The 15,876-nt window shown below is 39.9% G+C and overlaps 1 protein-coding gene across 1 annotated transcript in view; it reads right to left on the reverse strand.

The window, feature by feature from the left end:
• si:ch211-186j3.6 (neural-cadherin) overlaps positions 1-15,876 on the reverse strand; it is a 283,762-nt gene that overhangs the window by 133,981 nt on the left and 133,905 nt on the right. Inside the window, exons 15-18 of the mRNA XM_053428876.1 lie at positions 15,324-15,510; positions 10,028-10,171; positions 575-695; positions 169-331 (exon numbers count right to left, since the gene is read on the reverse strand). Of these exons, the coding sequence (XP_053284851.1) occupies positions 169-331; positions 575-695; positions 10,028-10,171; positions 15,324-15,510 (615 nt within the window). The remainder of the gene's footprint in view (positions 1-168; positions 332-574; positions 696-10,027; positions 10,172-15,323; positions 15,511-15,876) is intronic.

The raw sequence follows: 15,876 nt of genomic DNA on the forward strand, positions 1-15,876 counted from the left end.
AATATAAAAATTAAGACACTTGAAATGCAGATTGTCCTAAAAGCATGTTTAGATTTAATTTGAATTTTGTTATGTTGGGCTGATGGGTTAAACTTTAGGAAATGGTCAATTGCAAGTTAATAAAAACTCCAAAGATCTAATGTACAGCTGAACAATAACTGGACTAACCTGTAACACAAACACTGGGGAACCATCCAGCTCCTCTGTTACGCTTCCGTAGTATTCGTTAACGGTAAACACTGGCGCCTCGTCATTCTTGTTGACCACGTTTACCGTCACCGTGGTGTAATCTTCCCACTTCCCATCTGACGCCAGCACATGAAGCTTGTACCTGAGCAAAAATGTCCGCGTTGTCAGGAGCAGTCACACAATAAACAAACGCTTATATCAAAATGGACTTATATATTTGTTCTCAATCACTTAAACTACTTTGGTATGATTTTAAGTCTCAGAAGTGAACTTTAAAGCAAAAAAAACCCAACAGGGAATATAACATCATGTATTTGAGATAAAAATCCGTTGACAAGCATTTAACCGGTGGTTCAAAGGATTCTTCCCTGGGGTGTGTTCCTACCTTTTGTTTTGTTCATAGTCTAGAGTCTGGGCGATAAAGATAGTGCCCACTTCGGGTTCCACATCAAATACCCCTCCTGTGTTCCCAGAGGTGATCTGGTAGCGCAGTTTAGCGTTTCCACCTGTAGATCAATAGAAGATGGGGGTGAATGAGGAAGGGAAGTTAGTGTAAATGAAGCTTAGACCTTGGCGAAGTAGAGTGCAGCAATTTTTGTTTAAGCTGTGCTGGAGACAAAAGTCAGGATTTTATCTATTGGTGCCATCAGGAGCTTTCATGAAAACCTGATACCACCTGATTTGGAAGTCCCTGTCTATCCCTATCTCCCCTATCACCTGCTGTGGCTGTTGGAAGCAGATATGGAGTCTTTGGTGTGATCTGATTGGTATACGTCTTTCAACAACAGATAACCTCTGCCCTTACATTGGTGTTTACTACAACTGCATTAGAGAAGCACCATCATGACAGGACATATACAAAGCACAGTCAGACATTTCAGCAAGTGTGTAGCTACTGTTGTACCTTTGTTGTTTTGTTGTGTTACAAAAATCAACTTACAGCTCCTCTGTAAGTTTTTAGGACATTCCTGATTAAGCCCTGACAGTTCAACTGCAGCTTTTGTACAGAAATTCAATTGAAGTTTCAAAACTATTATTTGTCTAAACAACAGGTAAGTGGCATTTGGCATTTTGTAAGACTTAAAGAACATTTAATTATGAAGCAATTTGGTTGCAAAACATGGAAAGGACATGGTGATGAGGGCTATATAAAAAATTTCAAAGCAAAATGTCAAATCTCCTGCAGCTGGCAGGTGCTGAAAATTAATTTCCATTCAAAAGTACAGAAATTCTGGCTTTTTAGCCATCAAAAGCTGATTACAATGACATTTCATAATCTTTATTGTGTCAGACATTTGAAGGCTACGGCTGAAAATTGGATCATAGAGGGAATTGTGTGATGAAAGCCATTCACAGTGGGTACCTGCCATGGCCTGTGTACTAAAGCTGGTAAACACTGCCTTTCCAGACGTTTCTGACAGTTTGCATGAGTTTAGTTTTCCATAGTTTCATTACCATACTTGTTGAGGAGTGGCAGCACAGAGCTCACTTTTGAATTTAAATAGAATAGTATCAGCTTTAACTTGTAAAGGTGATTAAGCTTTAGTGCCTTTTGCCATGGTGCAATAACTGAGCAAACTTACTAAAACGGGTGTGAGAACAGAAAGCAATCCAGTGGTTTTGATATAAACATTTTAATAAATTCAATGCAATTTCAGTGAGGTCAAGACCTTTGAACAGATAATAAAAAATAGGTTCAACCATGACCAAGACTTTAAAATAGCTATCACTTGTTATGGTGTAATATGTGGTCCAGGATCAACTAAAACAAGACTATACTTGTTTTGACCAAAGCCTGTACAATTACAAAGTGTTAAAACATAATTGAAATCCAGTAATCAATTATTAAACAAATAATATTCAATTGGTCAAAGCAATTTAAAATCCTATTACTGTGAAGTACACCCCCCCCCCCCCCCCCCTATATTTCCATGTGCTGTGTCCCTTCCTCACGTAATAATCTCTTTACTTGCTCTGAGAAGTAGTTTTAATAAAGTCTATTAAATACTGATCAACACAACGTTCCCTCTCAATGCAATTACTGGTGAAAGCAAGGTCTGCATCTCAATCACCATTGCATCCACCATCCCTCATGTTTTTATGAACGAGAGAAACCTCTGAAGATGAGATGGGATTCACAGCTTATTAGCAAGATGAAAGTCAAGGAAGGAGAGAGGACAATGCTTTTATCCAGATCGTTTTGTAGCCTCTCTGTTGGCGTTTTAAATGAGACATTAGGGATATATGCAATTGCATCTCTTGTTTTTTTCGCTCACTGTTAGTTGATGTTTTTTTTTCTTGCTGTCTCAATCGCTTAAGTATTTAGAAAACTGCTGAGACCCAAAGGACAGAAGAAACAGCACTGGGAGTAAAACAATCCTTGAAAGAAACAAACAAATTGAGAAAAAATTAATGTTGTTCCTCAAGTGTGCCAATTTCAAAACTCTGTTTATCTTTTAAAGTGCTACACGTACACACACACACACACACACACACACACACACACACACACACACACACACACACACACACACACACACACACACACGTACGCACACGCTCTTCAGAGGACATTGTGATGACTTATCCTAATTACTTTTTAGCTTTGACAAATAGGAAAAGGAAAACTTAAAAGGAAAACATGACTTTTAGGTAAGTACTCTATGATTGTGTCATAGTTGCATACTGATAGTAATGTAAATAATTTGACACTGACAGACAGCTGAGTTGGAGTGGACACTGTTGTTATGCTTCTGACATGTTTGGTTGTGTAATTTACATATGCATCAAAGGTGAGAAGTTTAAATAGCGTCCGTAGAGCCAACGCAAACACTTCCAGTTACTTGTATTGATTCATCAACTGATTTATAGCATCTACCATTAAAACACACATGCAGACAACTCTTGAATGATTTCTTCCAACCTTCCCTTCACATTTTATCACATAAGCAACCGCTGTAATATTTATACTTACAACCTTATATTTAAATTTTTGATAGATCCCATTGTAAGAAATAACTAGTAAACATCCCACTACACTGAATATTCAATGATGCTGGGTACACTGGTGTTGACAGCTCACGGTTGCTGGTTGTCAAAATAACGCAACCTGCTGTCTGAGTTTTCCAGGTGTAGAGCAATCAGGAATACAGAGTGTCAAAACAAGCAGCAGAAAGATTTGTCACTGTAAATAGAGCAACACAGAAAGGCCGACTCCCACCTGCTGTCTACGCAGAGAGACAAAGAAACCAGAGCTTGCCAAAGCAACTCGTGTCAGATGGAGTAAAAGCTACCACCAGACTGGAATCACTGGTCCGGTGGAGAAAAAAAAGGCCATAGTAGCATGGAACCTTAATAACATATTGAGACAATGCTTTAAGGTTTGCCTTAACATTACACATCACAATGAAAAGGTATTTGAGAAGCGTTGCTTTAGAGCAGGGGTGTCCAAACTATTCATCCAGAGGGCCACATACAGAAAAAAATTTGAAGGTCTGGGCCACTCACGCCGCCACGCCCCCCTGCCCTGGAGCGGACTGTTGACAGTGCACCTCAATCGCCGCTTAGGGCGGGGGGGGCGTGGCGGCATTCTGAGGGTACAGCTGGCAGGTCAGGGGTGAGTTGGGTGCCACCTAGTGTCAAAACTGAGAAGTGCAATACAGTGGGCCATAGTCCATTACATTACAATTCATTTAGCTGACGCTTTTATCCAAAGCGATTTACAATCAGTGCATTCAAGGGTAGGGGAGAGCGGGGTAATGTGAGACACCCCCTGTATCTAGGCAACAGAACACATTTGTGGTCATGTGATCATTATGTTTTCAAGCCACTCCCATTCCACCCTTGCCATGAAGGAGAAGTTGGTGCTGGTGCTGTGGTTAGAATGTTTTTTCACAAAGTACAATTTTCTTGCTTTGAACTTAATCAAAAAAATTGATCCAGGTAGAAAAACTTTTATCATACATGTTGATGAACTTCGAACATATAAAACCATGTGATTGATGCTATCTGAAGATTAGCCTGAATTGCTAAGAGATGTTTTTTTTTTTAAATGATGGCTGTAGGGTAAAGTGAGACAAATGCTCTGGGGTAAAGTGAGACATGTAGCACAAGTTAAGTTTAGTCTTAAACATATTCTAGTGTTATATTACATTACATATGTTTTATTTTTAATGCCATAAACATTGTAGAAAAGCCATCATGCCAAGAAACTACACCAGGAAGACAACCTTGGGCCAAACACCCCTCCCAGAGATGGAGAGTGCAGCCGCTGAGGTCATGCAAGGAAAGAAGTGCTTAAGAAAAGCTGGAAGGGATAGAAATATTGATAAGACAACCCTCAAAAGATTCATAAAGAAAAAAGAGAAAGGGGAAGTAAAATTAGTAGCCTGTGGAGCAGTAGCTGAGGCAAAGAGAATATTCACAGATGAGATGGAGGAGGAGCTTGCCAAACACTTGAAACAACTAGCTGACCAGGTCCATGGCCTTGCTCCAGTGAACTGGCATTTGAATACGCAGAGAAAAACAATATCCCTGTCCCTGCCAATTGGACAGAGAAACAATGTGCAGGCAAGCTAGGGTGTGCAAGAGATCACATGTATCAAAATAATCATAAATGTGCTTAATTTACCTATTACAACATGTGTTGTTATGGTAGTTTTAAAGTGGAAAAAGTAAGTGGCTCACTTTACCCCCTAGATTTCTCTGGTCTGTCTCCCTTTACCCCTAAGCTGGGGTAAATTGAGACACAAGACCACTTTTTAAAAAACAATCATATTTTAACTGCCCTTTGTCCTGACGACATTCTGATCATTTCCATTGCTAAGAAACATCCTGAATTAATGGGAAATGTGTTCATTTTACTGATATATAATTTTAGCTCGCCTAGAGGGGAGCAAATGTAAAAAATGTCTCACATTACCCCGCTCTCCCCTACCCGAGGGTACAAACCTAGAACAACAAGAATCAAGAAAGTACAATTTCTTCAAAAATAGAGCAAAACTACAAAGTGCTATAAGTAAGTGCCATTTAAGTGCTACCAAATTGTTAGTTTAAAAAAAAATATATAATTTTTTTTTTTTAGGCGGGCCAATTTAAAATGGATGGCGGGCCGCAGATGGCCCGCGGGCCGTAGTTTGGACACCCCTGCTTTAGAGGAATACCCGTTTCTGAGTGAGATGCAATGCACACCTAGTGGACAGAAAAAGTCCTGAAATGACTGAGTGTATGATGAGGACAAAAGGTTTGCAATGCAGCAGTGTATGTGTGCATCCCATAAGTTATCCACTGTGTATTTTAGACCCCAATGCTGTGCCCTTTATCAACTGTTTGTTCATGGGAAAGCCTTCTACATAGAAAAACGAAATTGAATTGTAAAGGAAGTGAGTCTTTACGACTGAACAGATTTTCAGTAGAGATCTTTAAGGGCCCGTGATCTGCACGATGATATCTTGAAGATGGATGAGAAGACTGACTGAAATTATGACATATATTAATTCCAAAGCAGGCCTTGCTAATCTTTGGTTTCTGAGAAAAAAATTATGCATAAATTATGCTTCTATCTTTAGGTTTATGCAATTATATTACACAGATGGTGCCGATCAGTTACTGTCATTCATCATATCTATATAATACTGTATAAGTTGGCTATATTTGCTATGCGATATGCAAATTACTGGCAGAAGATAAAAATCACATCTCTAATCTACTGCTTTTGCTCTTCCACTTACTTAAACCTGTATGCAGCCCACACTAAGAACAATCTGAGTGCTTGATTTTAGAGAGTTGCTGCTAATAACAGGGTTCATACACATTATGACCGATGGATTTCCATGACTTTTCCATGACTTTTCCATGACTTTTCAATAACTTTAAACCACATTTCCATGACTGAACATTTTGTGAAATCTTGGTGTATACGCGAAAAAGTGACAAAATGTAGCACTCCCGGAACCCCTCACCCAGACCCGGGTCTGCGGACCCTCAGTCAAAAAACTTTTGGGAGAATATTTTTTCCATGACCTTTCCAGGCCTGGAAAAACACATTTTAAAAGTCCATGAATTTTCCAGGTTTTCCATGACCATACGAACCCTGTAATAACCTTCTCTGGACTCAAGCAGGCTCTTTACACATACACTCACACACCTACGTAAGAAGTGCCTTCCTGTGATCTCATGTGTATATCCGTTGAGGATAGAAAAAGCGAAATGTGAACTGCACAGCAGGCCTCTGCACTCTTCTTTGATAAATGCTGGATAATATGATGAGTTTATCCTTTTCCTCTACCCTCTCCTATTCATCTTCAAATACACAACACGCCTCCCTCTTCTCAGAATTTTTTTTCTGAATCAGTATTTCTAAGAAAACTCGATCCACTTCACAATGGACACATCACCCGCTGTAGCCCTGCATGTGTGTGTGTGTGTGTGTGTGTGTGCGTGCGTGCGTGTGTGTAAGTGTGTGTGTGATAAAACTCACTGTGTTTAGAGAGGCACTTGTGTGTCAATACTTCTTCAATACTTAGTTTTGCCAATCAGGAGGTGAGTGTGTTGTGAGCTGAAATATTTAATGATTCCTCTCTAGACAGAACATGAGAAAACGTTTCCAGTCAGAATATTGACCAGCTCTGACTTTCAAACCGAATCCTCACCAACTCATGGGCAGAATTTAAGATTGGCTTAATACAAACACACAGTAAATATATGAATGGTTTGCACATATGTCAGTTTGAACTGTGGGTACACTACCCACACTGACAATCACATTGAAGAAAGGAACCATTTTCCTAACTGAAAGGTACAAAGTAGTGTCAACAATTCAGACTGAACTAAAGGTGCAGTTATTAAAGGACAGTGGACATTCACCTGCACCTCATTTGTGAGAGGTTTATCTTTCACACACATGTTCAACTGTAAGGTTGAATTGCTGGAATGTCTGATTAAAATATAATCAGATTTGATTCAAATCATTCATGTTAATTTAATAAGAGAAACGTCTTAATTTTTACAAAACATCTGATCATCACTAGAACTGTACTTTGCTCTGGTACTCAATATATGAACAAAAAAACACGAAAACGCAAAAGAGGAGGGGAGTGTCTGGCTGAAACTGTGTCAAACACGACACGAGAGGACGAACTAAGGGTCTTGGAAGTTATTGCAAGCTTCTCTGGTTTTAGTCTCCGTCTTCTCACACTCAACATCGATTATATACCTTTGATTTCCAGGTGGCATTGTGGATGCAGCCCAAGCGTCCCCAGTTAAACAGGCTGGCTTTGTAATGTTTCTTTGTAAATGCATCTCAAATCAGCGGGAGCGTGACTGATGAACAAAAGGACGTTTTTCTGCCTTTTCATCTGTACTAGTTATGAAATGGATCGGCAGAAAATAACTCTCTTTGCATTCAAAGGCTACAAACAGCTAAAGGCAACTGTAAATGTGGAATGTTTTCTCGTGTGTTACTTAATGCTTGAGTTGACATTGTGAGTCAATCAATACATCTTAAATGTCAAGATGAGATTTATTTTCATTGGCTCTCTTGCACAGGTGCCTATCCAACTCTTAAAGCCTGAATGGACTTCTCAAACACCTTTGACACAGTTCATCACCACCACAAAAGCTGAGTGAAATGGACATCAACCTAGGTGTGATCCTCTGGGTCCTTTCATTTCTGACAGGGAGACACCAAGTGGTCAGAATCAATGATCAGCTCGCCTCTACTCAAACCGTCTCCACTGGAGCCCCACAGGGTTCTTTAATCTCACCTGCGCTCCTCACGCTGTTCTCTGACGACTGCAGGAGCTCAGCCCCAGAAATAACCTACATCAAATACTCTGATGGCACAGTCACTGTGGATAGCACTGTGAACTCTGAAGAATAGTTACAAGCTGAGATGGACACTTTCTCAAAGTGGTGAAGGGAAGATAACCATGACCTTAAAACATCTCTCTTGGCTTTGAGGAAACCCCTAAAAACCAAAATCTCTGCTCCCTCAAATAACCTTTACTGCCTTGAAATGGCTTGGATGTAACTTCACACCATTGCCTCAATTAGTATTGGCAAGTCTATGAATATGCTAATATGGCTTTGTGCCGACATCTGTCAGACTCATTAATGACTAGCTTGGGGTTTAACCTTTTTTATTACTGTTCATATATTAACATTTGTAAGCATGCTTGAACATATCATCTTAAAATGATTTGATATGTCTGCAGATGTGCTTGTTTGTTGTCTGTTGTTTGTGCATAGTTTGACACTTTAAAAAAAGTTCCTCCTGGACATATAAAGTTGTATTGAACTTTATTTGGGTTTCAACAGAAACTCTATTTAAAAGATACTCTCCTCCCACATGTCCGAAAATCCATAAAATGAAAACTTTGACATTTAATAATCAAAAAAAATTATTTTAAATTCCACACAACATGTTATCATTATGCGATAATCTAGTTATTATGTGTCTAACCTGAACAATGTGTCTAAACTCTGTGTGATGTCTTAATATAGATCCATCAGCCTGCCCTGCTGAAGAGGAAACATGTTATGTTGACCCTCATTCAGCTTTATCTTGATGTCACCACTCTGTTACGCCCACTACAGTAACCAACATTGAGTAATTGATTTGAATTGCTTTCATCTACCAGGCTCCTCTCCAGTGGAACCAGCACCCACTCGGGTTCAGGAGCAAGGCACCATCTCTACAACCAAGGTTCTGCTTGAATACGAGTTACATCTGGTCCCCCCTCCTCTCTCTTCTCTCTATACAGTCGATGCTCTCCCCTCACCAACCTCCTTTCTCTCCTCCATTTCCCCCTGCTCGCTTTGAACGGTCGAGTTCTGGTGAGTGGTTCTGCAACAGTCTGGTTCGGCCAGTGGTTTCTGCCTGTTGAAGGGGGGGATTTTTGGCTCCATACTTGAGTTTGCTCACTGTGGCAGCTGTTGGGTTTCTCTTTAATCCTGTAAGGTTTCGACTTTACTAAGTAAAATGCCTTGAGATAATGTATGTTGTGATTTGTTGCTTTTCAGATAGAATTTAACTGAAATGATTTCAAATGGTTTTGTTGTTGTTAATTATGGAGATATTTGGTTGGAGTCTTATCCAGTTTCTAGTTGCCTATGATAGGGAAATCTACAGTGCTCCAAAAATGACATTGTTATTCCTCAGGGTAATAATCATGAGCTGACGTGATGACAGCTGAGTCTCCACATGCACCACATCTGACATAAATCTTTACATTTGAGGAAGTTCTCAAATGCTAATGTATTTTCTTAATAAGTGCTTTCTTAAAGACAGCTAGACAAGAAAAGTCAAGTAGTGAGGACACATTTGAAATGAATACAACCGGCTACCTACAAATTATTACTTAAAAAAGATTGACACTTTACCACTGACATGGGGTTAGAAAAACATCGAAAAACACAAGTCACATCAAACATTTCCAAGGACCTGTTTCAGCTGCAACCTGCGTGTCCAGGGGTGCAGGTTGTCAACAATGACAAATGTTTGACGAAATTGAAAAAAGAATGTTTAGATGTCCAATCCGGTGAAGGTGCAGTTCAACACTTGAAAGCCTATTTCTTTGCCTTACATCCAAAGGTTATATTAGATGTGTTCTTCTACAGTGACTGATTCACACTCACATATTGCTTCATAGAGAAAACCATTCTTTCCCTCAGAGTAAAAGGGGCTCGCAAAAAAGCATTGAAGTGAAAAGTAAAATGTTCCTTGGGTGAGGAAAAATAGAAGCACTTTAGCAATGTGCTTGAGCGATGTGGTATATATATTATATTTGTATTTATAGGACATTTATATACACATATACACATTATATATGCCACCTACCTTCGTCCCCATCATTGGCACTGACAGTGAGGATGGCAAAGCCAATGTCAGCATCCTCATCCACATCAACTTCATAGGTTGTCTGTGCAAATACTGGTTTGTTATCGTTCACGTCACTGATAAAAACACGAACATACGCCGTGTCTGAAAGAGAGAGAAAAAGAGAGAGACAATCATAAACATGTGGTTGTTCTTATTCTGTCAATGTGAACATGAACATCTGTCTCTCTCTCTCTTTGGATAGCAACACACACACAAACGCACACGTTTCCTCATGCATGCAGAGAACAACAAACAAAAATTACTATTTATTCCCCTATCTACAAATTTTTTATTACATCCATCATCAGGCTTCTGTCTATTTTAGCATTAAATCCAGCTGTTTCTTCTTTTCTGCAGGATCTAACCGCTGGCTGAAGCGGGGAACAAAGCACCCTGAGGGCATCAGCTTGAGGCTCTGTAGTTGAGCAACCAAACACACTACGCTCCCTTTGATATTGCTATCAAAACGAGCCAGGGTGAAAGAGATTGTTTATAGTTCATAGCGCAGATAGGAAACTAACAAAGATCTGGCATCTGCATTTTTTTCAGTATACAGCTTGTATACCAAAAAACCCTGCAGATGCCAGAGTTTTGCCAATGTTAACAATGTGTCAGAGAGAGAGAGAGGAAGGTAGGGAGGGGTGGAGAAAGCACACCGACAGTGGATGAGCAGATGTACCAGCCAGCCATCTCCTCATCCTCCCACTCATCTGCCAATGCTGTCTGTTCATTAATGGTTTTACACTTCTGGTTTCATTGAAAGGACGTGCAAAGTATCACAGCCCCAACCCCACCCCATACATTAGCCTCCTCAGAGAACAGTGTTCATCATGTTGAACTGAGGTCGCATGACGACATTATGCTGCAATATTGGTCAGTGTGTGTTTAAATGGTCAGATGGAATTTTTCCTAATTAAGAAGCTTCAGCATTGAGCCATTTTTTTCACATAACCAATGTGATATGCATGTGAGTATTCTCCTTATTTGTCGTAAAAGGAGAGCTGGGAGCCCTGCTGTACATGTATATTTGCTGTCATAATTTTCAACAAAGTCAAAATCAACATGGTCAAATGCTTTTCCTTAATCCAATAAAAAAAAAAGTTCCCCACGATTTAGTGTCATAAACGTATGAGTTATGGAAACTTTCTCACCTCTGTGGGGGAAATGATCTCCTAAACCAATAATAAAAAGTAGTATTCCCATTGACACTAATGACAAATAGAATCAAATTCCATTCTCATCAACTCCTTAATCGTAATATAATATTGTAAGTTTACTTGTTTTAAGAAAGATCATCATATGTAAACATGCACTTTTTTTAAACTATCAAAAAGACAATAATTTCCCACGGGATTAATAAAGTATCCATCTATCTATCTATCTATGATTAGTAGTGTCAGCAACATGCTACCAGCCTGGCTACTGTCCAAAGCAAGACCAAAAAATCTAGGAGATATCTTGATCTTGATGTGATGACCAAAGCAGAGTATATAACCCCCAACTGTTAGAAGGGTTATTCTCTGTCACTATATTTACCATCTCTGTGTTTCCGTTATTCAGGGTGTGCACGAGGGCGTGCTCTATGCTGTGTCTTTACTTGCACCCACTTGAGAATCCACTTCCTCTGGGTCAGATTTGGTTGTTACAGGTTGAATGCTTGAACAAGTGGGACCACAGAGGTCTCCATGTAGTGAATGCCTATCTGAGGTTCAATCTTGTTTTACCTCGTTTTTCAATCACCCTCATCATCACTGTCTTAGCATTCTCTGATAATGGGGCCTTATTTTCTCTGACTGTTACTACGACTGCTCCACAGTCCCCTACTTCCATTTCCTGAAAACAGCTACCGATAGTTACCAGCACAAACAAAAGCACACTCTGTGCTGGTTGTGCGCTGGCAGGTGCACTTCCTTTGTGCCATAAATCCGGCCTAGTTTTAACACAAAAATGTGTTTGCGTTGGCAGAGCGAAAATTATGAATATGGTGAAAGCAAGTAAAATAAAATAAAAACAAAGAACAGCAACGAGTGTAATATTGTCTGTTAAGTTCCTTCACAGGTTGAACTTGATTGTACACAGTTGAAGGACACAAGCTTGTTATGATTTACCAGGTATGACAAAATATATTTCAAAGTAGTATTCAATACAACCACATCAAATGAATCAAGGGCTCACATAGTAATTACAATGAGAAGCACCCTAGAGGTAAGGCCATTGTGTTGCCAGAGTTTTTAAAACAGCGAAAGCAGATAAATCAGTGTCAATCTTTTTTGTAGTACCAATGTTACTCTCATGTATTTGCATGCTGTTACAAATCAGTTTGTTTATCCACTTTTAAGATGATCAGTCATTCAAGGTATAATTAATTATAGGTTCAAGAGATCGATGCGTGAAATTTGCTCATGCCACACTGAAATGATCTTGACTTCAACAACTGCAATTACATGCAAATGTATGTGTGTGTGTTTTGATGTGTGCATCTGCATTTTCTATAATTTACCACCACTCCTCCCGGATAAATACATAAAAATATACCTTGAGAGAGGGTCTGTTAATAATCTATGATCATATTTATTATAAAAAAGATCCTGGTCTGTCTTGCTTCTTCTTCAACACCTCTCCATCCACCCATCTGCCTAAACAGCTGTTCGTTCTTCATGTCTCTATTCTACCATTGGAGCATGCATGCATTTCGTCTGGCAGCAAATGAGAGAGAAATGGAGAGTGGAGGAAGAGAGGGAGCAGACTGAGAGAAGAAGACGGCTGATGGTCCTCGAGTAAGAAGAGAAGAACAGATGTAGGACAGAGACAGAAAGAGGAAAACTGCCTTCACTAAACATTCAGAGTCTTAAATCAAGTCTACAGAGCAGCTGTGTGCAGCTCTCTCCTCCTTTGTGTTCATCCTCTTTTTCGTTCATTTATCAGCAAACACATAAACTGTTACAACCTCAATAGCAACTGAATTTTACTCAATTCTGCAAGCGCATTGATTTGTAATCACATGAATCTGTCATTTACTTCAAACCTGACGATTCTATAAATTGTATAATGAAATGAATGTTTGGAGACTGTAAGAACCTGTATGTACAGCTTTTTTTTAAATGATAGGATTAAATGTCATGGTTTTGCCCGTTTGAGGGACTTTTGATCTGTCTTGGACTTTTTGTTTTGAATTGATTGACATTTTTGAAGTTTTCCATGTCTGAAAGGTTTTTGATCTGTTTGCATTTAAAATAATTATTTCTCCGTGCAGACTTTTGATACCAGATATGGACCTAGAATGTATTGGTTCCAGGGAAATCCTTGTTTTCACACATTCAGATTTTCTTTCCTTCACTGCAGATGCATTAGAAGTAGCTAAATTATATTCATTGAAATTGCTAAGAATGCTGAATATAAAATTTGTAACTGACGTGATCTGCAGTGTCAATACTAAGAAGTGCAAAAAAGTTACAATCACACGTACTCGCAATATATCAAAATTTACAATAATTTCCAGCTGAGCCCGCTCACTAACTTTTAATCCCTCACTGTCAAAGGATATCAAGTTTGCAATAAATTTCTTTATTAAATACAGTGACAGTTCAGCGGTGAAGCAGTGAGCCCCAAGCTTACAGAGCAGGACTAACTCACTTCAGTCTCAAACTAGATGTAGCATTTGTATGAGAATGGTTTGTGTGGAGTTTCATGGCATAGTTAGTTTGGACGAGCGGGGACCACAGATTTAACTACATTTGATACCAGGGGTAAAGCACCCGGTGATTTGACTCAACTGGGAGTGGAATGGGTTCGCTGGGTTTGTTATAACTATTGACATTGTCATCGTGGCAGGGAGGATCAGGGGCTCATCCAGTACCAAGAATGACACAAGGAAACGGCTGCATTTTTCTCATGTCTTTACTTACAGATTATTGGCAGTCAGCTATAGCATGACGCAACAATTTGCCTAAGCTTTCTTCTAGGGCTGTATCACACGTTGTTTTCTCCTTTCTGCAACCAAACTGCATTTCCCAGCTGTACAACATGTTTCACAATCCACCAGGAGAGCTGGATTTTGTTGAGGGTGACCTACACAGCACACACTCTACCCTCTCACATTACCAGCCACCAGCACTCTTTTACCTGTCTGAAAAGGATAAAAAAAGCTCATCTGAGATACTTGTGTGGATGGGATAGACTTGTCAACCTTGGAAAAATATCCACTGTTGTGGGGGACCTAAAGGCCAGGGGGAGCCACAATGAAGGACAGGAGAACGGCCCTCGAGCAGCTAGAACTCCCTGTTTATTTTCCTGGCTTACCTTGGTTTAGTAGGCGTTTCATGGTGGTTGTTTAGACACAGAAAATAAGCACTGTGGCCATCACCCATGAGGTTAACATTACCTGTTCTCTGCTCGGGTTAAGTTACCTGCACAAATGATATTGTGATTTAGCGGCATGTGATGTTCTGCTGATGGGTTGAGGTCATGATGTAGAATGTAGATTTGGCCTGGTTTTAAATGATAAGGAAGAATGTGTGAAGAGTGTATTTGATCAATGTTGCCTCTTGATCTTGCATTTCTGTTGTGGGGGAGGGGCTACATAAATGAATAAGAAATGAATGTGTGTGTGTATGTGGGAGAGAGAGAGAGAGAGAGAGAGAGCATGTAGCTGTCAATGCATAAGCACCAAGTTTCAGCTGGAGTGTGTACATGTGTGTATTTTGGTGTTGCACGTCTAGGTTAGAATGGTTAGTGTGAGTCATGAATTAAGATTTTAAAATACATTTATTGGTCCCTCACAAATGCACAGACACACAACATGCAAATGGGGGGAAATCTGTCCTCTGCTTTGGACCCATCTGGTGAACACAGGCAGACGCTACAGAGCAGTGGGCAGCCAGTAAGGTGCCTTGCTCAGGAGCATTTAGACAGTGGGGTAGGGAGAGTCCTCTTGGACTTTTGAACAGATCCAGATGTTGACCATCCAGGTATGTTTTTGTTGTCCCTCCATGGAGTCGAACCAGGGACCATCCAGTCAGATTATCTGCCCATAGTCCAATTTTTCTGCCACTAGTCCACCGCCTCTCCCATTATATAATTTGGAATGATGAAGGACGCTCTAATAGCTGCTCTGGTCATTTAAAATTGGTCGTTAGAGTAGCATCATGTTCTTTCCTAGGGTAATTGGAATATTAAATGTTTCCCATGTTTTAAAGTAATGTTTCCTAGTTTCACCCTGTAAGTTTGCAAGATGCTACGTGTCAGTCGTACTTACCAGAGTTGGACTGCCCATGTTTGCCGGGCCGCGCTGACTCCCAACCGTCCACAGACTGAACCTCCAGTAGATATGAGCTTTTAGTCTCACGGTCAAACACAGTCTGAGTGTAGATGTATCCCAGCTCCGGGTCAATACGGAAATACTGGTGGTCCCAACTGCGATCCTCCAGTAGAGAGTAGGAGATCTGGACAGTGGGAAGGTTAAAACATGCAGGTCATTATCACTAAATATGGCCTGTGTCATAATTATGTCTCTTCGTCCCCAAACTTACTTATTTATTTTACTAAATGTCACTGACTTTGTGTGTTTTCCTTCCCATAGTCTCCACAGTCGCCTAAATGCTGCTCATTGAGGGAACCGTTGGGTTTCTCTATAATTTTTAAGGCGTTGATCTTCTATGTAAAGCGCTTTGAGATTGTTTATATTGTGATTTGGTGCTACTCAAATAACATTTAATTGAATTGAATTATACAGCAGTGTTCAGCGTGAATACTCAAAAGAAAGCCAGTTCAACTGAGAAGATGCTGAAAGAGCAATGCACCACTTTCAC

Source organism: Pleuronectes platessa, chromosome 1 (assembly GCF_947347685.1).
Source record: "Pleuronectes platessa chromosome 1, fPlePla1.1, whole genome shotgun sequence".
Classification (NCBI taxonomy): Eukaryota; Metazoa; Chordata; class Actinopteri; order Pleuronectiformes; family Pleuronectidae; genus Pleuronectes; species Pleuronectes platessa.